General features: G+C 55.0%; 1 protein-coding gene across 4 annotated transcripts; it reads right to left on the minus strand.

Moving 5' to 3' along the window:
• Nucleotides 1–1,556: 1,556 nt before the first annotated feature.
• PHKA1 (phosphorylase kinase regulatory subunit alpha 1) lies at nt 1,557–21,551 on the minus strand. 4 transcript variants are annotated; one of them, XR_014952436.1, is made up of 33 exons: nt 21,392–21,551; nt 21,138–21,296; nt 20,636–20,683; nt 19,915–20,083; nt 19,375–19,457; nt 19,119–19,199; nt 18,614–18,712; nt 18,354–18,500; nt 17,980–18,033; nt 16,372–16,494; nt 16,166–16,261; nt 15,302–15,409; nt 15,030–15,108; nt 14,449–14,583; nt 13,324–13,433; nt 12,521–12,665; nt 11,506–11,584; nt 11,002–11,081; nt 8,578–8,754; nt 8,083–8,177; nt 7,775–7,914; nt 7,495–7,651; nt 7,258–7,337; nt 6,977–7,055; nt 6,761–6,890; nt 6,300–6,401; nt 5,789–5,904; nt 5,439–5,477; nt 4,602–4,646; nt 4,180–4,379; nt 3,603–3,656; nt 3,273–3,473; nt 1,557–3,022 (listed from the first exon to the last, which is right to left on the minus strand). XR_014952436.1 is itself a non-coding variant. In XM_021547776.4 (33 exons), the coding sequence occupies exons 1-33, from the start codon at nt 21,467–21,469 to the stop codon at nt 2,849–2,851; spliced, it is 3,633 nt and encodes a 1,210-aa protein (XP_021403451.1). In that variant the 5' UTR covers nt 21,470–21,551; the 3' UTR covers nt 1,557–2,848. The 4 variants fall into 4 exon arrangements, 2 of the variants coding, with proteins under 2 accessions (XP_021403451.1, XP_085426767.1); XM_021547776.4 differs by having other exon boundaries at nt 4,180–4,350; XR_014952437.1 differs by lacking the exon at nt 5,439–5,477.
• Nucleotides 21,552–23,443: the final 1,892 nt, after the last annotated feature.

The following is a 23,443-nucleotide window of genomic DNA, read 5'->3' on the forward strand; positions in this document are numbered from 1 at the left end:
ATGGGTCTTAATGTTTCTACCCACTTCAAGCCTCATGTTTGTCACAGAACCCAGAGTCTGACTCCTGAAACAGACAAATGGGTCCACACCAGCCTGCGTTTCTGAACTTCGGGGGAAATGACAGGCTCAAGGGGAGAATTACGTGGTAGGCTGTTCAGGAAGGCTGTGCCTTCCTATCTCAGCCAATGGGTAAGGAAGAAAGCAACATGCACCCAGGAATTTAGGATAAAAGGAGGCTGCACTTTCTGAAACCTAGAGAGAATATCCCACAGGTTGATGTCCCAGTAGACTCTCTCCCTTTATTTGAATAAAGTTGCAGGGCTCCCCTATCTCCTTTATGGACACTGGCTTTTCAAAGCATGATCTTCCATACAGCCACACATACAGAAGAGCTGCTGCCCCAAGAGACCACCTGGCCTTGAGGCCAAACCAACTTGGACATCAGAAAACACAGGCACACACAAAGGAAAACATCTGGCTGTGGTACCAGCCATATCCACAGTGGAGTGGCTGATTTTTTTTTGCCTGGCAATCACCACTGCACCCACACACAGCCAGCCCAGGGTGCTCCACAGGCTGCATGGGCAGAGCATGGTGTTAGCACATGGCATGGGCACTGTCGCCCTGCCAGCTCAAGAGACAAGCTCAGCTGCTGTCCATCACCCTCTCAGAAGGAGCTCAGGCTGTGACATCCACCCGGCACAAACCACACCTTCTGTGTTTCCTAGAGTGGACATGGCCCCTCAGACAGAGCTCCCATGAAAACACAGAGCCATCCAGGCCTCTGGGTGCAGGGACTGCCAGAGCCTTTCACTGGGAAGGATGGCAGTGGTAAGAACAGCTGTGTTCAGTGTGGCCAAGATCTGCCAGCCCTCGGGGCTCAGCTATGAGAGGATGTAGAAAGATTAAGGGGCATAAGGGAGTCTGAGAAAGACTGGTAGAACCAGGCTCTGCCCTGCCTGACAGGAACAGCCAGTCCAAAATACACAAGTTCAAGGGGAGCCTGTATCCTCCCTCGCCAAGTGAAGGCAGTAACTTAAAGAAAAGGAGTGGGTGGAGGCCAGCAAACCCCCTCCTTGCCCACCTTGCTTCCCCATGTGCCTCTGTACAGCAGGTATGAAGCTCTCACGTGGAAGGCCAGACAATGGATGATGTGGATGTTAGTCCATCTACACCAGAGGTGTTGCCATGGCTGTGACACCCCAGACCATGTCCACCTCTAAAAGAGAGATGGGTTACAGCTGTAGGCAACTCCTTTCTGAGGGTCCAATGTGCCACACAGACAGTCCTCTTGGGGAAGTCTGCTGCCTCCCTGGGGCCCAGGTTAAGCACAGCACTAGGAAACTTCCCAGCCGGGTTCAGCTTCAGACTGTTATCCACTGCTGCTCTTCCATGTGGGTGACAATGGAACTGCAACACATAGTCCCAGGGCAGTCAAAGGAGACTTCAGGGCCTGGGGATGGCTGGTAAGGAATTCTGGACCACAGTTTCTTTCCTCTGTCCTTCCCGTTGTGGGCAGTGACATTGAAAGAGATGGAATCAGTCTGCTGAATATATGGCTTGGTGGCTGATGTCACTGCCACAATGTCAGGTTTTTTAATTTTTTTAACAAGGCACGCCGCTGTTAGATGTGATCAACCTTTCCCAAAGGGAAAGAGCATCTTTGCTGAGAGCTTTGCTCACTGACAGCTGTAAACCAGTCTTGGAGTGGGACATAGGTGATATTGGGCTGGCCTGTGACAAGCTGTGGAACATTGCAAGGTCATACAGTGCAAGTGAGGGTTCTTGGCCTGTTGCTCAACATGCTGAGTGTACTGGAGCACACCTAAAGTCTTAGGGAGGTGAACCAGAGAGCCAAAAGGGAACCCCAACTCTTCTACCACTTTGTGGCATGTGTGCCTGATCCTCATCAGCCCAAACACACCATCCTGAGTGGGGGATGAACCTGCAGGGTAGATTAGAGCAAGGATCCACTATGTCCCCACCCCTTTCTGTGCCAGGCTGTGGGAGATGGAGCAGAAGCCAGAGATGAGCATTAAAAGCATGGTTTTGATTGCACAGGTAAGACCAAATAGCCAGCTCAGAGCTGCTTCACAGGGCATGAGAACTCAGGAACCTGTGACTTGGCCACTAGCACGACTGCCAGGGATAGAGCAGATGGGACAGAGGGGCTGCCACTGGCATGTCCCAGCCAGCCAGAGCCCCTGTATTAGCAGCTTGGAGGTAAAACGGATCCTGGCTACCACAACCTCCCCAGCTCTGCACACAGGACACCCAGCGGGGGATGATGGGCTGCCTGCTTCCAAGCAGCACAGCTGTGGCTGGGCTGGACCATATTGATTTTGGATGTGCTGGGAGAAAGGCTCAGGCCCCATCCCCTATCTCTCTAGCAAAACTTTTCCATCAGCAGCAGGAAGAGCAAGAGCCTCAGCCTGCACTAGCATAAATCCTACAGATCTGGAATAAAAAGCAGCACAGAAGAGGTTAAAAACTGTAAACCTACTGGAGGCAGGGAGAGTGTGAGCTGGTCAGAAAGCATCGTAATGCTGAGCACGCAGGTCTGCTCAGGGGAATCCTTTCCAAGTCCCTCAAACAGAAGTCTTTCCAGGGGTGATGAATCAGGAAGAGTCATGCAGACAGAACCTTCTAACACAAGTACACTTCAAAGCTCAGCCTTTCCCGTGCTCTGCAGGCCACACAGGCACAGGTCAGTTTAGGACACATGCCTCCTGTGGAGTTCCTCAGAGGGCTGCTCACCCACCAAGAGGCCAGGACTGGGAGGAGAGATGGCCACACAAACTAACCTAGTGTTCATCTTTACAAGCTGAACAGTGAGGAACTGCAAAAGCTACTGCATGGAGCAGCCATCTGTGGGCAGAAAGTCGTACACGTACAAGGCCACCGACTTGGACAGGTAGGTCATGGTGCCAAAGCGGCCACTCGGTGCACTGTCATACAGCAGGCTGCAGATGCCTGTCGAAGGATCCCTCTCCAGCATCTGCTCATCAGCGCCCAGGGCTTTCTGGATTTTGGACAGGAAAGCAGAAAGGCATCATTAGAAAAAACAGCAATCCCATTATCAGCTTCCATCCCAAGCGTTCTCTGTTGCGCTCAGTGTGACACATTGACCATGAGCAGTGGGAGGAAGACACCACGGCTTTGCTGTGCCCCATGAACACAACAGGGACAACAGGCAGGGCTCTCCAAGTGGGTGAGCCCTGCACAGGTATGGGGAATGCAGCCAGCAGCCCTGGGTGAGGCCTGGCCCCTACCTGCTCCTCATAGAAGAGGTCATTGGCCATGTGCAAGATCTTTTCCACAGCTATGATGCCACCAATGGTGTGCACCTCCATGTCCACCAGCATGGTGAGCACTAAGATAGCTTCCACCAGCAGCTGCCTGTACTCTGGCTGGGGCACACGGTTGAGGACAGACTCCACATGCACAGCAAACTTCATTTCCCCTGGGGTCATCTGTGAGGAAGCAAAAAGAAATGTACCTAAAGCACTGTATGACCTGCTCAATTCCTGAGCTATGCTGGGCAATCAACCAGGGTAGCCAGCACACACAACTAATGTGTCCCATTCACATGAACCTCCTACCTCTCTGGTTGTTGAGGAGGGAAGAACAAAGCCCTCCACAGAGAGACCGTGGCACTGCAGAACAAGAAGGAGAGATCATGGTTATGGCTTGGGGAAGCACCATGCTAAGATACAGAGGTCCAGCCCACCAACTTCCTCCCACTTGAGCACTGGTGCATCCTGCCCATACATCCCAGCTCTGCCTCCTGACTCCATACAGCATCACTCCTTTCCCATCAGTTCAGTGTCAGCCAGAGCCCCCTGCATGGGGGCTCTGCTCCCTGGCTTATCATGCTGAGGATCAGCTGTACCCAGAGCACCTTCAGCTGTGGCTCTAGCCATGCACTTATCTGCTTGATGCATGAAGCATCTGAGCAGCTCCCCTCTGCAAGGTGCAGGCTGAGGCAAGTCTTACAAGACTACAAGGCAAGTACACATCTTCTACAGCTTTCCAAGGTCAGCTGCAGGCCTTGTCTATGAAGAATATATCTCCACAACATCAGGGACCAGCCCTGAGTGCCTAAGTCCCCCTGGCAAGGCTGGTGTCTGGGACCAGAGGCTCACATGCATGGAGAGGCACCAGCTATGTCTAACTCACCTTCTGCAGGACCTTCCAAACGTTCTGGTAGAAGCCCACAGGGACACGGTTCAGGGCCCCATCCAGGCGGCGCCTCCGCTGCCACTGGCCCTGCCGGCTGTCCGTACTGCCCTGGTCTTCTAGCTTGCTTGAAAAGGAGTCCTTGCACAGCAGCTCTGTATGCCCAGTAGACTGGGCAGACAAAACAAGAACCACAGAGACTGCTGCAAAGTTAAATATCCCACAGGAACGCAGCCTACTGCTGCTCAAGAGTTTGTAGTTCTCCAGCCTCATTCCCAAGACACAGCTGCTACCCCACTCCCTGCTCCCAGCAAAGCCCACCTTACAGTCCCAGCTCCCTGTAGCACCCCCCAGAGCACAGCTCCTTCCTGCAACCACAGACAAGACAGACCCCATGAGTGCAGCCAACAAACACAAGTTACCAGAGAGGATCTGAGGCCAGCGTCCCCGGACTGCAAACTGATGGGCTGAAGGAGAAAGGGAGAGATGGAAATGAGACTGTGCCAGAGCAGGGCAGAAGTCACAGCAAACAGAGCAGCAGCAGCAGCAGATCAGGGTCAGGTCACAGGGCAGTTATCCCAGGGCCAGGGCTGGCTGGAGACAAGAGGGAGTTTTGAAAGGAAAGCTGCAGAGGGCTGAACATGCCAGGGCTGCAGCAGCAGTAGGTCTGCGCTGGCCTGCACACAGGAATAGGACTGCTACTGCTCTGCTGGCTCGCTGGTATGGGCAGGGATTTAGTCTTAAGCAGACAGAAGGACCAGTAGGAAGGTCACTGCCCACACACAGCCCTCTGTGATGTCAGGTTTTACACTGCAGCAAGTTGGCCCTAACTCTGCTGCATCAGCCTGGCCCCAGCAAGCTCTGCCTCTTTGATGACAAAACACATTCTACAGCTCAGGACTCCTCCTGGACATAGGCACAAGAGGAGGTCCTTGGCATTTGTAGCTGACCAGAGGCCTCCTTCCCCAGAGAAGAAATAGCTGGGGAGGCAGCAGGCAGGATCCAATGAACTGTCCAGCAGTCACTACTGGCCATGGCACTGGCAGCATCACACCATCCTGCTCAGCAGATTTTGTGGGTATAATGGAATGCATTTGAGCACAGCTCCCAGCTGGCTATACTGGCAGTTGCTTAGAGGGGAAGCCAACTCATTCCTGCATCAGCTGAGGGAAGCTCATTGACTTGTGCATGCAGGGAAGCTGCCCTGGTGCATGGCATGAGGGGCAAAAGCTGAGATTGCAGGACCAGAGAGGTTTCACCTTACTCCCAGGCAGAGACTGCCTACGTTTATCCAATTGCTGCAAGAGAAGAACAAAATGAAGGTTCTGCTGTTGGAGGATGCCCACCAAGATGCTAGCCACACCTGAGACACCACACAGTCCTCCCCACCCCTGCATCTTCTCAAGCACCCCTGTGCTCCCACTGAATTGCCAGAGCAACCCCCACCCATTACCAGATTCACTCCAACTTTCCCCCCAGGGCAGGACTGGAGACAAAATTAGCTCCTGGAAGCATCTGTGTCTCCCACTCTTCCATCAGTTCTGCCTGGTTTGTAGCTGGTTTTCACCCACAAGACCTGTTGTGAGTGGCCTGCACCACCTGCCCTCACCTGCTTGATTTCACTTTTCAGCCTGACGAGGCCACTGCGCTCAGGCCTGGTGGTCCCGACAGCTCCCATGTCACAGATGGAGACAGCAGTGGTGAGCGACGAGTCCACTGACCGCACTGGTGGGGGACAGAGGTCTGGAGTGGGCAACCTCACTCATGGCATGGCCACCCCTCAAGGCTGCCTGGGCACTGGTACCTCTGCATGACCTTGCCCTCTAATATGATAGCATCGCAGACCCATGAGTGCAGTACAGAACTGCTTCAATTCAGACCCAACCAGGTCAAGTGCCAAACTAAGCAAAGCTCAAATAGCCATGAGATTCAGGCTTGAGCCCAGAAATCATTGAGCACCATCCTTATGAAGAGCAGAGCTTCCTGCTGGACCCTTCCAGTACTGAAGCATCTGTACTGAACATGGGGGAGCACAGGGACACCGCCCAAAGGTAGGAACATTATATGTGGCCATGCTGTGCATGCAGCTTTGCCCCGAGATGCTCTCTGCTGGGACTTACCACTCCTTTCCACCCCAAACTCCTTGCCAGAGAGGATGTGGTAGAGGAGATTTTTCATGTCTGATGGGCTGAGATTCATCAGGTTCTCTGTGGCTTCTCTAGCTGGAAAGAAGAGAACTGTGATTCTGTAGCCTGTGTTATAGTCATCCTAGGACATTTCTACCCTGCATGCCATTTTGGAGCAGGGAGAGCTCATCTGACAGGACATACACTAGCTCCAGGTGTTGCCTATAACATGGACTCTTCCCATGGCCAGCCCAACTCATGCTGGGATGAAGACTGCACTGCAAGCACTTGTTTGTGCTGCTCAAGAACACGTCCGGCTGCAGACACTGGCACTTCCATGCAGGGTCCTGTCCTAGCCTGAGCTGCCTGCTTTTAACAGTATTCCTTTCTAGCTGACAGAGCCCTAAGCATCACAGGAGCTACCCCAGCTAGGGTGCTGTCTCTGCCACACGTACCTGAACAACGCAGGGAGTGTGCCAGCTCTGTTGCCATCACCTGGATGATGAGCCCAATGCGGATGCGGAACATCTCAGCAAACAGTGAAGGCTGTGTGCGTATGTACATGGCCAAGTACACCATGATCTCCTAGAGGGGCAAAAGCAGATCACCTCACTGCTGCTCACCAGGGCAGACACCCAGCTCTAGGCTCCCCTGACACCCCAGCCCCTCACCTGGGTGAGGATAGACACACTGAGGTTCTTCTCACTGGCTTCATCAATAAGGCGAACGAGTTCCTCATAGGGGATTGGGCTGGGGAATGGACAAACAGCAGAGCAGGTGAGAGACAGCAGAGCAAACCCTTGCATACCCCGAGTCTTTACAGCCCCAGGAGGACAGATACAGGCTGGGGACAGCCACCCAGGGCCATTCCTGCCCATGGACCTCCCCAAGCACCAGGCTCACATCCAGACCCAGCCCAGCACGCTTGGGGAGAGAGAGGTGCCACACTCACGCGGTGATTGTCTTCTCACGTGGCTCTGGGGGCAGCCCCACTGTCAAGTGTTTCTGGTGAGACAGGAGGTCAGTACAGGCCTGGAGACAGAAAGGCAGCCACTGTCAGCAGCTGAGGGTCTGGGGGCTCATCACAAAGCAGAGGGAGACAGAGCTGATGCAGCCATGGTTCTGCTCACTCTGCTGCCTCCTCCCTGACAGAGCTCAGCCTGTTAGAGGCTGGTTGTACAGCTGTTACCTCATCCAGAGCCTCAACCTTCTTCTTGAGGATGCCAGAGATGTAGCGGATCAGGGCCCACTGGCGTGCCTCCCCCACGCGCACATACAGCTCAGTGAGGAGCTCCTTGACGGTGGGGCCAGGCTCACTATCAAGCCCCGTGTGCCACTCGGGTCCCCTGTGAAGGTGAAGGAGGTGCTGCGTTATATCCAGCAATTGTCAAAGCTCCCTGGCAGGCCCCCTGGGCTGTGCCAAACCCCTGTATGCACAGTGAGCCCTCAGGACACAGAGATCATCCTACTTGAGCATGTGGAGCATGTAAAGGATGTCTGCTTGCTCCTGCAGCGTGGGGCAGATGCGCAGCTGGTCCACCAGTGCCTTGCAGTCCACGTTGCCATCCTCATCATGTGGCAAGTTCATCTCTGCATAGAGTGCATGGCTCTGGGGGAAGGGAGACCCGTGCTGATGATTAGCATCACCAGCACCCTGCACCAAATGGACCCATGCATATTCTCCCTCATCAAACAACAGGACTTCCCTTTGCAATCCTGCAAGGACACTCTGGCTATAGCTGAAAGAATAGCTCAGTCTGGGAGAGACAGAACTCACCTTGCTGTCCAAGTCAGGCTGCTGGAGTGAACTCAGAAGCTTGACTGACTGCTGCGATGCCTGGAAGATCCTGCTGGGGACATACATCCCAACATCTAAAAAAAACCCCACAGGTTGGTGGAGATACATCCAGCCCAAATCACCATTACTGTGCCCCAAACTACCTCAGACACTGACGTTGCTCCCCCAGCAGTCCTTGCAGAGGTTGACTATGGGAGAAGCAGCCCCTGTCCACCCATTCAGAGGAACACCACAGGCAGCTGCCATCTTTTATTGAGTTTTCATGGGGCTGCACAGGCATCAACTCCAAGACATTCCATGGGCAGGACTAACATGATGGACATAAAGTGCCTTTGCCCAGGTAAAGGCTTAGTTTGTCTGCAATCCACAGGAACCCCAGCATCACCAGCATCACAGAGCTGTGAAAGCTCCCAAAGCACTTCAACCTCATCCCTGGGCTCAAGCGAAGATGTGGAGGGTGTTGGAGTTACTCACTCTGGACATGCAGGTCCTTGGCCTTGGATGCCAGGGACATGAGGTCACGGGTGGTGTGGACAGCAGCCCTGAAGCGGCTCAGCCCTCCCCGCTGGGTGGTCGGAGGCAGGTTTGACTGGGGAGTCGTGTGCTGCAGCAGGTGATCCAGATACTGAGCAACCTCATCATCTGTGTCCTCTGGAAGGGAAAGCACCAAGCAGGAGTTCAGCTACTTTGAGTCGTGGCACCCAAAGACCTAGAGAGCTCCCATGTAGAGGAATTTCTCATGGAACAAGGGCATGATATCCTTTATGGTATTTCTCTGCAGGAGCTGGACAACCCTGGCCTGCAGATTACAGAGATACTTTAGTTACCCTGGCCTGCAGAGATACTTTAGTTACTTTAGAAGTACTCAGGACATCCTTGGAAAGACAATAAGCTTTGTAAAAATACAATAGTCAATGCTGGATGCTGAAAACCATCACATACTATAACCTGATCAGACACTTGTAGTGTAACAGCCAATCAATAAGTGATTTGTATATGTAATCATATTATGCTAGCCAATGAATGTTAATTAGCTATTGCATTATGTAAGGCGATAAGGTATAAAACATGAATAAATTAGACAATAAAGGAGGATGACAGCTAGATATTGGTCTGAGTATTATCACGTCAGCCGGCTCTCCGTGGGACCCTCTCCCACCTGTGCCTCAGCAGGGACAAAGCTTTGCTGGCTGCACGAGGTGACAATGTAGGGCCAGTGTTGGCAGCAAAGTAGACTAATGGACAGTGCCAGCAGCCAGGCACACAAAGCACCCCTGGTCCTGCATGACTCCTGCCCTGGGACGCTGCCTGCCCCAAACTGGGGCTCCCTCCATGTTCCACGGTGACAAAGGAAGCAAAAGGGCTGCAGCATGTCTCTGATCCAAGCCTGTGCAAGGACAGGAATGTCCCACTCAAACCTAGCAGGAAAACCCTCACACTCCTTCTCTCCAGGGAAGAAGTGGGGAGGTACAGCCAGAGGCAGCTTGTCCAAGCAGAGACCACTTACAAGCACCCCAGCACAGCAAGGGCATCTTCCAAGCAGACTCCAGCAAGGGAGCAAGGCAAGGTGGGTTTTGCAACAGTTATTTGTAAGTTGGAGTTACAGGAAGAGTTATGGTTCCTGCCTTGCTCTTTGCCCAGCTTCAAGCAGCTCTCAACACCACATCGGGATCACCAGAGGCACCATGCACTAACAGCAGCATGGAAGAGGGTGCTCAGAGGCCAGGTCTCTGCACAGTCAGGAGATAAAACTGAGGAGATGCCCCTGGGGGGGAAGTGCCCCAGATAAAACACAGATATCAATGCACTAACAGTGGGCCAGGGCAAAGTTATGCTGCTCTCCAGCTGGAAAACTCGGAGGTGTGCTGGCCCCATGAGATGAGCTGCTGACTGCACCTGAAGCAGCACGGCATCCCCTTTCCACCCCTCAACGGAATGCCTCATGACAGTGCCTGAAGGCTAGGCTGGAAAAATCCCATAAGCACCACCCTTGAGAACATTCACCTGGCTGCAGCATCTGACCACAGGAAAATTTTAAAATCCAGCATCTTTGAGATGCTGTTGAAAGGACAGGCAGATCTCACTGGAGCTGGGAGGCAAAGCAGAAACCTTGGACAAATCCTGATGCAGCCTGTAAGGAGGCTGCAAATGAAGTGAGAGATGGGCTAGAAAAATGAGCATTCAGAGTCCCAGCAGTGTGTTCACTGGCTGCAGGAGCTGCAGAGGCAAAACAGATAGTGGGAAGGCTGATGATGACCAGTGCTAGATCACACAGGAGATGTCCCCAGCCTGCCTGCAAGGGGAACAGCAAAATTTGCACCCTGCCATGGTCCCAGCACAGGAAGGGGTTCCTAATGATGTGATGGGCCAAAGCATTCTCAAGTACTCTCTATACAGCAGTAAGGCTTCAATTTGGCACTCACTGGAGCAGCTCTGCCCAGGGGAGGGGCAAAGGCTTTGGGAAAAAAGAGATTAATTGGGGACATGGTGGCTCTTCCCCACCACCTTGGTCACTGTGCTATCATCTTCTGCAATGCCATTTATGCATCAAAGACCCTCAGCCACATCTCCCAAGCAGGGGCAGGTTGCCAACCCTTTATCTCTTCTCCACGGAGCAGCTTATGAAGGTCAGAGCTGCTTATTCCAGACAAGGTTGACAGAGAGCCAGATGGGAACATGGTGAAAACCCAAGCACATGAAGAACACAGCAGTGTATGCTGGCAGGGAGGTTAGGTGTTATGGTTGTAAGGGTGAGTTAGGCATTTGCCACCCCCCAGCAGTGACTGGCCTGTTCTCCCTTACTATCCTCTGCTACCTGCAAGCCATGCAGCCACTCCTAGGTGCCTAGCTTCTCCAAGCTGTCACTGCTGAGCCTGTAACTCTTGGCAAAGACCTTACCCTCTGGCCCAGGGTCCATAAAGCTGAGGTGCGTTCGGCATGATGTTGTCAGGAACTCCGACAATTTACCAGTCTGAATTCTGGGCAAGAGATAGGAAGGTCACATGGAGAGGAAAGGGGAGGTGATACCCTTGGCTTTACCTCGGGGCTCCAGGGCAGGCCCTTTGATGGGGAGACATGTTCACCAGGAGCATACACACACTGATGTCTACTTTAGCTGCCTGCCAACTCTATCAGCCGTGGGTGGGCATGGAAGGGATGCCCAAAAGTTATTAGAGGAATCCTGCAGTCATGGGTTTGATGATATGAAGAGCCATGTCCTCTCTTTCATCTCCTCAGTTGGGATTGTAGCCCTAGGGCATGCTGATAGCCTAGCACACCCCAGTGTATCTTCCCCAGCTTGCTCCCCCAACAGGCTATGCTCTGCCCATCAGGTATCCTCACAACCAGGCTCTTGGAGGCCATGAGCCCTCTCCCTCCTGCACTGCAGGAAGCTGCACTCACCTTGCACCACCGAAATACCCATCCTGCAGCTTCCGCAGCATCGCCAGCACCGTGGGATGCACACTGCTGCTGGTCTCATCTGTGTGGAAGATGCACAGGCAGTCAGGCTCTCACAATCAAACTCGCTCCCAGAAAGTAACCCAGGACCAGGTGGGCATTCAGACACCCAAAGCACCGCGGCCAGACCCTTACTCTGGAGTATGTGGTCAGGCTGTGGTACCAAAAGAACCACCCAAAAAGGAAAATTGTGGACTATCCAGGCTGGATTCAAGGAAAACCATGCCAGGATGTACTCCAGGCTCCTCGGATTTCACCTTGGGCTGAAGCAGACAGGACCAGACAGCAGCACCTAACAGCCTCCTGCTCTGTCTCTGCCTTTCACATAAGGAAGCAGAGGAGTGGGCTGCTGTCAAGGGTAGGGGGCACCACAGCAAAAGGTACACTCGAGAAATTAAGGGGATTTCAAGTACACAAGGAGACACAGAAAGGCCTTAAAGTAGAACAACATCACCTTCCTACACAGGCTCACAGGGAGCCCGTGAGCTGCTGCAGGCAAGCCAGTTCTACTCCGTGCCTTTGCTCCTTCTGGTTTACTATTTTCCCTTCTCTGCTGACTAGGAAAGCCTTTAGCAGGTGCTCACTCTTAGGGAAGAGTCAAGATGAAGAAAGAGCACCAAGAACACTTCTAGAGAGAAACTGCGGTTTTGGTCTTGGCTCCCAAAAGGCCTTCCCACAAGCCTATTTGCCTGGAATCTGAACACATCTGTGCCAGCAAACAGCCCTTGAGCTGCAGGTACTAGTGCCTGACAGACAACCCTGTTAGCTGCCAGGACAGCTGCCCACTCAACATGGCTCCACTGAGCAGTAAGCACTTCACAGGACACTACTAGCTGCTCCAGCCTCACCATGTCCCTGTTATTGAGATGGTCACACATTTGCCCACCCCCTTCCTCCTGCAGAGCTGTTTCCCAGGGCTGCTCTAACCAAATGCCTTGCAAGGCTTGAGCATCTGTACCGAGCATGGTGTGGGAGATGGGGAAGGTGATGGTTGGTCGCCCAGTCATCCTCCACCGACTGCACAGGTAGGAGAGGTCCGTCCTCAGCATCTCCACAATCATCTTGTTGTCAAGAGCCAGGTAGAACTGCTGCTGGTCTATGAACTGTGAGGACAACATGAGACATGATCGGCCCTGCACGCAGTCACCAGGTCCTTATGGTGCCACCTATGTCTTCCCACAGGCACACAGCCAAGCTAGGCATGCTGCGCACCCAGAGGACATGAACCTGCCTTTGCACCGACAGCTCATCCCACCTTACTCAGCAGGTGTTGTACAGCCTAGCAAGGGATCCTTCACCCCCAGGGCAGCTACTGGCCGCTAACAACTATGGGGATGTACCTAACACCACAGCTCAGCAGCAGCAGCATCCAGCCCCACGCAGTGAGTCCATGTTGTGCCTGTTCCAAGTGAATAAGCACTCCCCATAATGCTAGGCTTGGATCGCTGCTTGTCCCCTGGACACACGTCCCTGGCCTGCCATCAGCATCCTCCTGGTGTCCTCATCAGGGTGAGCAGAGATTTTCATCCAACACCGATCATTAAAAGGCTCAAACTGTCCCAACATCCACACAGTCAGACCATCAACTGTGCTGCCTCATGTCACATAGCTGGACTACTCCATACTCCCAGGCTGTTTAGAGAGTGTTGGGTCACACCTTAGAGTGTGTACCTTAGAATGAGTACCCAGCCATTGAAGAAATTTCCTGCCCAGTTTCATACCACAGAACAGCTAGGAATAAGCCTCTGCAATGTCACTCACCTGTGGGGTAAAGGTAAAGATGCTCCTCCTGATTTTGTAGAGCTTGGAGGTCCCAAGGACACCCATATGCCGGTAGGGCCGTCCAGTAAGGCACATCTGCTTGTTGCGGCCTGGGAGGGCAGGAAGAGGAGTTTTTAGTACAAACCTTCTCATGAAAGGGGCTGCAGCAGCAAGTAGTGCCAAGCATCTTGCTACTGGCCAGCAGGGAAATGCTGGTTTGAAGTTGGGATATCCCAGAACCCTGTGTCAAGCTGGTACAGTTCTAAGGGACAGGAATTCTCTGTTCCCAGACATGTCAGAGACACGCTGAAATAGTGATACACAGCCTGTCCTGATTTCTGCAGCGTCACAGCTTCTGGTCTTTGGCCACACCAGAAGCAGGAGCAGGGCTAGGGGTGCCCCTCTGCATAGGGCTGGCCCCCCTAAGTTGACAGCTCTATCAGCATTCCAATTGCTCCTGGATTACTCCCAAAGCCCAGGATGGTGCAGCAACAGCATTACCCCTTGCTTGTCAGCTCTGGCAGCTGCCAGGCTGCTCCTCCTGCCCATGTCACACTTGGCCTTTTGGTGGCCTAAATTAGCTGCCAAACTAAATCACAACAGATCAGGTGTCTCCTTCAGCCCAGGCTAAATCTCTGGCTCCTGCAAAACAAACCCCATGCCCGAGGGCTTGCAGCATCAAGGAGCAAGCATGCAGAGGTGAGCACATCCTCCCTTCACCCTTAGCCCTGCCCACCCACCAGCAACAGCCATACTGCCTGAGCTCTGGGCTCTCTTTGCCAGGGACAGCCAGAGGACCCTTCCTGGGATCTAGCTAGCCTCCCCCATCCAGATTTGAGTACAGGAACAGAAGACAACTCCTGGCCACGTGAGGTTCAACATCTGTCAGAGTCTTTTGTCTCTTCCTGGGGTGACTATACAACTGCAAGCCAAAGCTCTATTCCTGTCAGAATCACACTGAACAGCACTGTCTGCCACTTTGTTCTGTTTGGCATCAGTGGCTTTATCAGGCCTAGAAAAGGCCAGAATCTTCATCAGCCAAGCAGAGAGCAGGACACAAGTGTCTATGAGCAGGAGCACCAGGGGTGCACCCCGTTTGCTGCAGGAGCAGGGAGCCCAGCTCACCCAGCCGGGCATAGATGTGGCTGAGGATGCGAGCAGGCTGCACTCTGATGGGGTAGACATCTGCCACAGTCTCCACGTTAATGCCCTCCTTCTGCAGGATTGCCTTGATCCCCTCTGTTTCAGCCAGGATACACACTGTGGATGAAGACAGTATCAGCACAACAAAGGCACAAGGGTGTGACAGCACTGCCCCATGCCTTTGGGCACACATACAAGGCACCACACCACAGAGAATAAGCTGTCTGGTGTCCCTTGGGAACCAGTTCCCACTGCAGAAGTCTGCTTTGCCCCTCCTAACACTCTATACACACACAGGTCTTCCTCAACAAGTGGCAGGAAGAGAGTTTTCAACCTCTCTGTAGAGGAGGCTGCAGCAAATGATAATTTTGTGGATCAACACAGGATAAAATGGATGGACTTGCACCCCGTCTTCCACCCACCTTGCCAGGGCTGAGACTGGGCTGTACTGGCAGCAGCCCATCAAGCAGAGCCACCCCAGAGCCACCTCTGTGAATTCTGCACAGCCAGAGTCCTCCCCACCTGCCAGGCTCAGGGGTTTGGGACTGGTTCCTTTCCCTCACCTTGGACCACTACATCAGGTTTAGGGACAGTTGCAAAACGGCGGTTGAGGGGATCTATTTCACCAGGAGCTAGAAACCCCTGTGGGAAAAAACATATAAAGATATGAACATTTTACAGGCAGGGTAGAATGGGAGATGCCTACGGACAACCCACCTTTATGAGATTCTGGGGGATGGAGGTGACAACTTCCCCACGGTGGGTGGCAGCATTTGCACCTTCACAGCTCAGAGCCTGGTCCCACAGCCCTCCCCAGCACCCAGGGTGACCCTACCTCGGCCATCAGACAGCCCAGGATGTAGAGGGACTGTCCCCACATGTGTGGCAGCTTGCCCATGGGTATCCTGTCCACAGTGTGCGGATTCCTGTATTCTTCATCCACCTGAAAGACAAGCCAGGAGGTTAAGAAGGGATCCATAGTCACAGGATGCTGAAGGAAGCATCCTCACTGCATCCTGAAGTCCAGCAGTTCAAGGCTTAAAACAAGGCCCAATAACAGCATTTGTCACAGAGGGTCCAGAAGAGCCAGGTTACATTCCTCCTCTCTTCTTATGACTGCCCCAGGCATCCGTATCAGACAACAGAGCAGCTGCTCAAACCATGTTTGGTTTCTCAGCTCGGGCCATCCCACTAGAACTGACATGCCCCAGGAGCACCCAGAGATGCTTTCTGATACTGGTGAAGAGCACATCTCTCCTGGATGACCTGAGCATCAGGAGGTCACTGCTCTTAGCCCAGGCCCACACGAATTCCCTCAACACTGAACTGGAGCTCAGCACCACCTACTCAGCCCAGGTCTGCTTGTCCTGAGTTCTAGGAGCGCTCAGTCTCTGAGCAAGCAGACTGTCAGCAAAGAACTTATGTGTGGGAGCAAGAAATGCTTTGGGAGAAAAAACCCAATTTTTATCACAGTTTCATAACTCCAAGTCATCCTTTTTATACATGAGGTTTGCATGCCCTACATGTGCCCTTTCACTAACAACTTGGCTTAATAAGCACTTAAAACTTAATTATCTGGTAATGAGACCAGGAGTTTCAGCACTGGACTTTCATGATCTTTGTGGGTCCCTTCCAAATCAGAATATCCTGTGATTCTGTAAGACACTCCTGCTTCCCACCATAGCTCAGGATCACTCACCTTATCCGGTGGGACACTGTACAGCTCTGGCAGCAGGCGTACCCCATTCTTCCCCTTGATAAGAACCCCCTCAAGGGCTTCCCGGTACTCCTGCACCTGGGAAGAGAGGAGAGGAAATCTGCTGCCAGCTCCCTTCTTCCTTCCTCCACATGCTTCTCCTGCCAGGGACTTTTTTCCACTAGCCCAGCAGGTCTCACTTCTCTTACCTGCTCCATGTTTCCACTGAAAATCCCATCAATCATCAAGTATGCCCAGAAGAGAGGCCACTCACACTCAATGTTCTCAAACAGCTTCAGCTCAGCAGGTTCGTAGTAGAGGCGTTTGGGATCCTGTAAGCGACATCAAGGCAGGTGGTACGTAACAGGATCTCCTCAAACTGACACCCTGAGACCCTCGCCTCAGATGTCCTCCCAGCCCTTCTCTGCAGATGGCCAAGGAAGAACTGGAAAGCAGTTTCACCTCCAGCCTCTGTTTTCTCCATTGGACTACCTCCTTCTGAGCCCCCTGCACTGATAATGGAGAGACTTACCCTTCCTGGGGTCTACCTGGTCCCCAGCAGACACCCCAGACATTGTGCTGTTGTACAGCAACAGCACAACAACCCCTGTGCCGTGCTGGGTCCCCTTTGCCTTGCCTGCTCTGCCTGAGCCTCTCAGCATCTGTCTCCTCCAGCATCATCAAGCTGGCCCAGCCAGGCGAGAGGGCCTGGGCTGGTCACACAGGGCCAGAGAGGTTCCTTCACAGCGCTCCTGCCACATGGTGCCACTGTGAGCCCAACACAAGGGAAGTTGTCAGGATGAAGAGCTGCCTGCACAGAGTCCTCCCACCACAGTTCTGTGTGGTGTAGTGCCCTTTCTTTGACCCTCCCTGCTCACTGCTCTGTCTGCCGCAGAGAAGGGAGTGTTTGCCTTAGCAGACTACTCAGACAGAGAGGACAGAAGGAGCAAATATCTTCTACCTGGACTCCAGCCATATGCTTCCAAAATCCCATTTGACTACAGCTAGCTGCATGCCTCTGCAGGCGCTGCTGTCCTTTCCATGCCTCACAGCTCCCCAGAAGTAAGTAATCCACGACTCTGCATGCTGCCAAAGCTCATAAGCACTGGGAACACTGGACTGGAGATGCTGCTGCTTCTCTCTGGCTCTGGAGGAGGAGCAGCCACACATACTGCCTCTTACGGGCAGGTCTGCAGAGGTGCAGCAAAGGAGAAGCATTCAGAAGTACTCATGACAGGCACAGCAGCTGGTGATGACTTAAGAGCCTCTGAGTATCTTTCCTGAGTTCAGTGGTTAACAAATGAGACTGCTTCTTATAAAATTTTCCTGTTTTCTCTCCCCAAAGCAGCAAATTCTCCACTTGCTCTCAGGGCCATTCTGACAGTACCCAAGCTGACTGCTGGTCTAGGAGAGACAGAAGCAGTTTTGTGACCTCCAGAGCTACCATAGATGAGGCTGCTGGGTAGCAGCTCTGCAGTCACCTCCCCAGGCCTCCAGCCCTTGTTCAGGGCTGGTGCAGTCCTGGGAGAGCCCACCTCAGCAGGGCTCCCATGCTGGGTACTGGTCCCACCTTCTACCAGACACACCACCCAGGATACAGGCAGAGCCAGCCTCTGGCCACCTGCTATGGGTGTGGGTGGGACGAACCACCTCTCCAATGAGTTCTGGCATTTTTGGGAGCCTTGCCCAGACCCATGGCACTGCCTGGGGCTACTCAGGGCTCTTGTCTTCCCAGTGCTCCCCCAACACAGCTGCATCCAGGTGGGCTGCTGCTTGGCAGGCAAGTTCTGCCAGGCAGCAAGGCTGAGGACATTCACCTCTTTGGGAGTCCTGTATCCATCCCGGAGGAAGCGGCAGCAGCCATAGCGCCCCTGGAAGGGAGAGAAAGATTTGCTGAGCAGGAGGCAGTGTGAAATATCTTGTACCTTCAATGCAGACACAGGAGCAGGGTGTTTCCTTCAGCCAAACACCCCCTCCCTCACTCACCCAGCACTCAGGTACCACAGTCACAGTCTAGAGCCACAGCACACAGGGTGCTTCTTTGCACACCCCTGCCACAGAATCTTGGGAGATTAGGACAGAACATGCCCCAGCAACCCCCCAGGGAACATGTTTTTGGGAAAAAGGGCTATAGCAGTTTGGACTGCAGTTGTCTTCCTGGGAACAGTGAGACAAGGGCAGAGATGCTCACCTGCAGCTTGGTGATAATCTCCTGCTTGGTGATTTCTACCAGCTCGCTGTCCTCCACAGCAAATGCCGGGTAGGAGATGACAGAGAGCACGCTGGCATCCACCTCCTTGGATGTGGAGGCCCTGGGCAGCATTGAGTGGAGGATCGACTGGGCAAAGAGGAAGGAAAGGTGGTTAGGCTGTCAGGCCAGGCATCGTTCACACTTGCAAACCCAGTAGATCACAGTTCTCTTGCAGCAGTGTAACACCTGAGTCACCTCACCTGGCAGTGCTGCACCTCATCTGACAGCACCCGTATCACTGACTGCGGGCCTCCCTTGGCTCCAAAGAGATCCAGCTCATCCAGTGCCTCCAGGGCAGCCTGCAAGCAGGGTGAGACCCACACAGACATGTCCTTCACCATGCTGCTCATCTGTAAGAGCTCTCATTCCATGCTAGTCCCTGTGTATGAAGCACTGCCCAAATTTAAAAGTATTTGAATCCTGCAGTGGCTGCAGAACATATCTGGTCAAAATGGGACATTTCCAGACATCAAAAGGGCCTGGGACATTTCTGCCACACACCTCTGATTAACTTTTTGCTCCCAGTTCAGACAAAACCCAGGCTAGAAGGGCACAGTTTTATTACAGCAAACAAGATAGGTTCCCCAGGAACCTATCACTGCATTGAGCCTCAGCAGTTCAACATGTCCAGCCTGCCCTGTCAAAAAGCAGCTCAGGGCCGCTGGTGCTCCTCATCCCACCACCCAGCATTGTTTCCCAGCTCACCTTGGCCATGCCGACAGAACTGGCATTCAGCTCGGTGATGCCTTGGTTTGTCTTGTCCCCACGCTCCCATATGCCAAAGTCCTGTGAACCAGGCACTGTTTCAGAACACAGCCAGAAAGCCTTTGAATCCCACCCATCCATGGTGCTTCCAGAAGGTGCTGGTGTGGCTCAGGTGGAACCCACAGCTGTTCCTAGACACCAGTCCAGTATCTCCACCATCAGAGCACACCCCTCTTCCCCAGCACAAGTTACCCACCGCAGTTTTGTAGGCAGCTTCAATGTAGAACACAAGGTTCTGGATAAAGTTGACTTCATCCAAGCTGTGAATTATGTGGAGGCCTAAAGCAGAGGGAAGAATTCACACTAGCTGCTCCAAGCCCACAAGCATCCCCAGGATGGGGCTGCAGTAACCCAGGGATGATTCCTCCCCTCTGCATGCCTGCCCAATGCCGAGAACTCCCAAAGTTGGTGGGGTTGGGGGTCTTGTGAGGCCCCATGGCTGGGGACATCAGGGTACATGGAGCAGGTCACAGCCCAATGGGAGCTATGTCCTAGCTGGCTCCATCTCCACTCCCACTCCTTACAGCAGCACTGGGGCTTCAGACAAACAGGGGCTTTTGGAGAGACTGACATCAAGGGGCCCAAACCCACCTCAGGTACTGCGAGCATAAGGGACAGTGGGGATCATGGAAGCCATTGCAACAGCTTGGCACCCAGAAAGCTGCACCCAAACTGAGACTCTGGTGAACCTGAAGAGTAGCACACTCAAAGCTGCAATGGGAGCCCCCAGCATTACCTGAGGCCGTCATTTGTGCAAGCATGAGGAGGTAGAGGGAGGTAGCATCCATCTGTAGGTGACCCCATTCGTGGTCTCCTACCACGGTGGCACAGGTGTGGGTGTTATACTTGGCATGCAGGCAGTCCCTGGTACTCTGACTGTACTTGAAGGCCTCTACCTTATCCACCTTGAGAAGGGCAAAGAGATGCAGGCATTCATTGAACCCTGTCTCCAGAGAGATCTGACAACTCCTGAGCCAAGGGCTGCCCCATGCCATGAGTGGAGCACATGGAGTCATGCCTGGCAGGGCAGAAATTCCACAACCCCTGGACTGAGCCCCACTGTGCACCAAGGCAGTGAGTGCAGGCTCACATGTTGGTGCAGCAACAGGACTGCAACAGTGGAGGGCCCACTGCCACAGCTGCACCATGCAGAGAAAAGGGTTACCCCAAATGCCCTCAGCAGGGAGGAGCTGTAGAATCCTAGTGCCTGCCAGGCCACAAGACAGGGAGCAGCTGGCAAAGGCTCCACTGGCTGCCAGCCCACAGCTCGGGAACTTCAATCATACCCATGACAGATGCTCACTCAGAACTTATTTCAAGACTTGCTGGAAGGGGGCCTTCCCTCTGCTCATCAGGGGAGGCTGGGGAGGGCTGGAAGAGCTAGGACAATAGCCTCTGTGGCATAGCTGGGCTTTAAGGAGACTAAGTGACACTGAGAGGTACACCCCAGCCCCTACCTGTCTCATCATACACTGGAGCAGCCCCTGCATCAGCTTCACCACGCTCTGCAGGAACAAGGAAAAGAGGTTTGTTACTCCCCAGAAGTCCTGACTCAGGATCAGCTGGCCGCTGACCTTTGTGGGGCTCAGTGTCTGTAATCAGAGCCCCTGCTCCATTTTCACAGCCCCTGGGTGACAGCAGAGGGAAGATTTCTTGGTCCGCCAGCAAGGCCAGGTTGCCAGGCTGTGCAGGACCGAGGGCACGGCTGCAGGACGTGGCTCCCCAGCCCCAGAGAAAAGGTCTGCGGCCCCAGATCACCCCAGAGCCAGAGCTCCAGACCCGCTGGTTGTGCTCCAGCGTGGTTTGAGAAGAGCAGGCTCTGACATCCATTCCCACTGCCTCCCGTGCCGGGGACAGCCGCGTACCGCCCTCCCGGCCCTGCCCCAGCCGGCCGGCGGCTGAGCAGAGCGGGTGACCGCCGCCCGCAGCGACACCAGTGCCGGCCCTGCTCACTCCCACCTGCTCCAGCTCGTAGGCCTTGGCCTTGTCCTCGTCGCGGTCGGCATTCTTGCGGTAGGCGAGGCCGAGGCCCCACACGGCCAGGATGCTGTACACGTTGTCCCGGACCCAGGCGTCCCGGTGGTCGGCGCTGGCGGGGAGCAGCCCGGTCACCGCGTCCTGCGGAGGGACACACCGTGCACACGGTTCACAGCGAGCTGCGCGGCCCAGCGCCGGGGCCCCGGCTCTGCTCCTCATCCCGGGCAGGCTCCGACCTGGTGGCGGAGGATGGTCTGCTGCACCAGGCGCCCGTAGCCGTCCAGACGCACACCAGAGTTGCTCCGGCTCCTCATGACGGCGGCAGCAGGACCGGCACCGGCGGGACTGCACGGGTCCTGTCAGAGCCCCGCCCCGCGGCGCCGCCTGCTCGCTGCCGCCGGCGGCGCTGCCCGAGCGCCGCTACAGCCCCTGAGCGGCCGCCGTGCCCCGGCCGCGCGGCCCCGCGCTCCTCTCTCTGCTCTCCTCTCTCCGCGCTCCTCGCTCCTCTCTCTGCGCTCCTCTCTCCGCGCTCCCCGCCCCGCGCTCCTCTCTCTGCTCTCCTCGCTCCTCTCTCTGCTCTCCTCTCTCCGCGCTCCCCGCCCCGCGCTCCTCTCTCTGCTCTCCTCTCTCCGCGCTCCCCGCCCCGCGCTCCTCTCTCTGCTCTCCTCTCTCCGCGCTCCTCTCTCTGCTCTCCTCTCTCCGCGCTCCCCGCCCCGCGCTCCTCTCTCTGCTCTCCTCTCTCCGCGCTCCCCGCCCCGCGCTCCTCTCTCTGCTCTCCTCTCTCTGCTCTCCTCTCTCCGCGCTCCCCACCCCGCGCTCCCCGCCCCGCGCTCCTCTCTCTGCTCTCCTCTCTCCGCGCTCCTCGCTCCTCTCTCTGCTCTCCTCTCTCCGCACTCCCCACCCCGCGCTCCTCTCTTCGCGCTCCTCTCTCTGCGCTCCCCTCTCCGCGCTCCCCACCCCGCGCTCCTCTCTCCGCTCTCCTCTCTCCGCACTCCCCACCCCGCGCTCCCCACCCCGCGCTCCCCGCCCCGCGGGGCGCGCACTGCCGGGCGGGCAGGCCCCCAGGGCGGGGGGCGGCGGCGGCGTTCGGCGCCCCCTGCCGGGCGAAGGCCGAATAACGCTGAGCGCGGATCCGCGGCTGCAAGGACGGACACGGACAGACACACGGACACAAGGACACACACGGATACACGGACGGACACACGGACAGACACGGATACATGGACAGGCTCACAGACAGACACACGGACACAAGGACAGAGACATGGATACATGGGTGGGCTCGTGGACAGACACACAGATACATGGACGGGCACACGGACAGATACATGGACAGGCATGGACCAGCTGGGTGCTGCATCAGACTCTGTGGCTGTTAGGTAAGAGACAGGAGCCCACAGGTGCCATGTGCCACCCTGAGGCACACATGACCCTGTGATCCATGTAACCTGTCTTTGCACAGTTCGGCATGGACAAGAAGGTGCTGAATGTGGGCAGGGTGCATTAGGTTTATTTTCTGTGCAGAGCATCTGGAGCAGCCCAGCCACAGCATGGCCCCAGGGAGCTCAGCAGCACAGTCTCCCCCTGGCCCAGCCCACAGGACTGCTGGAGAATCCCGTCCCAGCAATAAGTGCAAGCTGTCCCTTGGTCTCTGGGGATCCCAGTGCACTATGGACATTTCTGGGGATGCTAGTGGCTGTCAGCACTCATACTGTGGTGGGGCACACACCCAGCCCTGTGGGAGAGAGCAGCTACGAGCAGTGTGCCAGCATGTCCAGAGGGAGAGCATCCCCGAGCTGAAGGCACCAAGATGAGGGGGCCAAAGGTGGGCTCTGCTGGGGTGATGCCTAGGCTGGAGTCACTGGAACTGGAGAACACCAGGATGGTGGGCACAGGAGGTCCCTGGACTGTGGGCAGTGGGGAATGCTGTAGGGGTGGGGGTCCCAGGGTCAAGAACTCCCAAGGTTGGTGGGGTTGGGGGACCTGTGAGGCCCCATGGCTGGGGACATCAGGGTACATGCAGCAGGTCACAGGGCTTGTAGGGATGAAAGACATGAAAAGTCCCAGGCATGCAGGCAAGGCTAGGCAGGGTGTGATGCAGGGGATGAGCAGGGGTCCCCAGTCACTGCAGGCCCTGATGACACACTCAGTGCTGTGCCAGCAGTGGGCACCCAGGGGTCTGCTGCTCTCCATCCTCTAGAAGGGTGTTGCATGGGGCATGTGGGGGGGCACGTGCCCCCCACCCTCTGGGGCTCCTGGATCACCCAGAGGGGCAGAAGACATTCCCC

The sequence above is a fragment of the Lonchura striata genome, chromosome 4A (genome assembly GCF_050655825.1).
Source record: "Lonchura striata isolate lonStrDom1 chromosome 4A, ASM5065582v1, whole genome shotgun sequence".
Taxonomy (NCBI): domain Eukaryota; kingdom Metazoa; phylum Chordata; class Aves; order Passeriformes; family Estrildidae; genus Lonchura; species Lonchura striata.

What these genes read in the sequence shown, in the direction of transcription:
- PHKA1 (XM_021547776.4), bottom strand. Translation starts at nt 21,469, where the DNA reads ATGAGGAGCCGGAGCAACTCTGGTGTGCGTCTGGACGGCTACGGGCGC. An exon ending in ATGAGGTGCAGCACTGCCAG is followed by an intron (nt 18,501 to 18,613) that starts GTGAGGTGACTC and finishes CTCTTTGCCCAG; the next exon opens with TCGATCCTCCACTCAATGCT. An exon ending in ACCTCTTCTATGAGGAGCAG is followed by an intron (nt 3,023 to 3,272) that starts GTAGGGGCCAGG and finishes TCCAAAATCCAG; the next exon opens with AAAGCCCTGGGCGCTGATGA.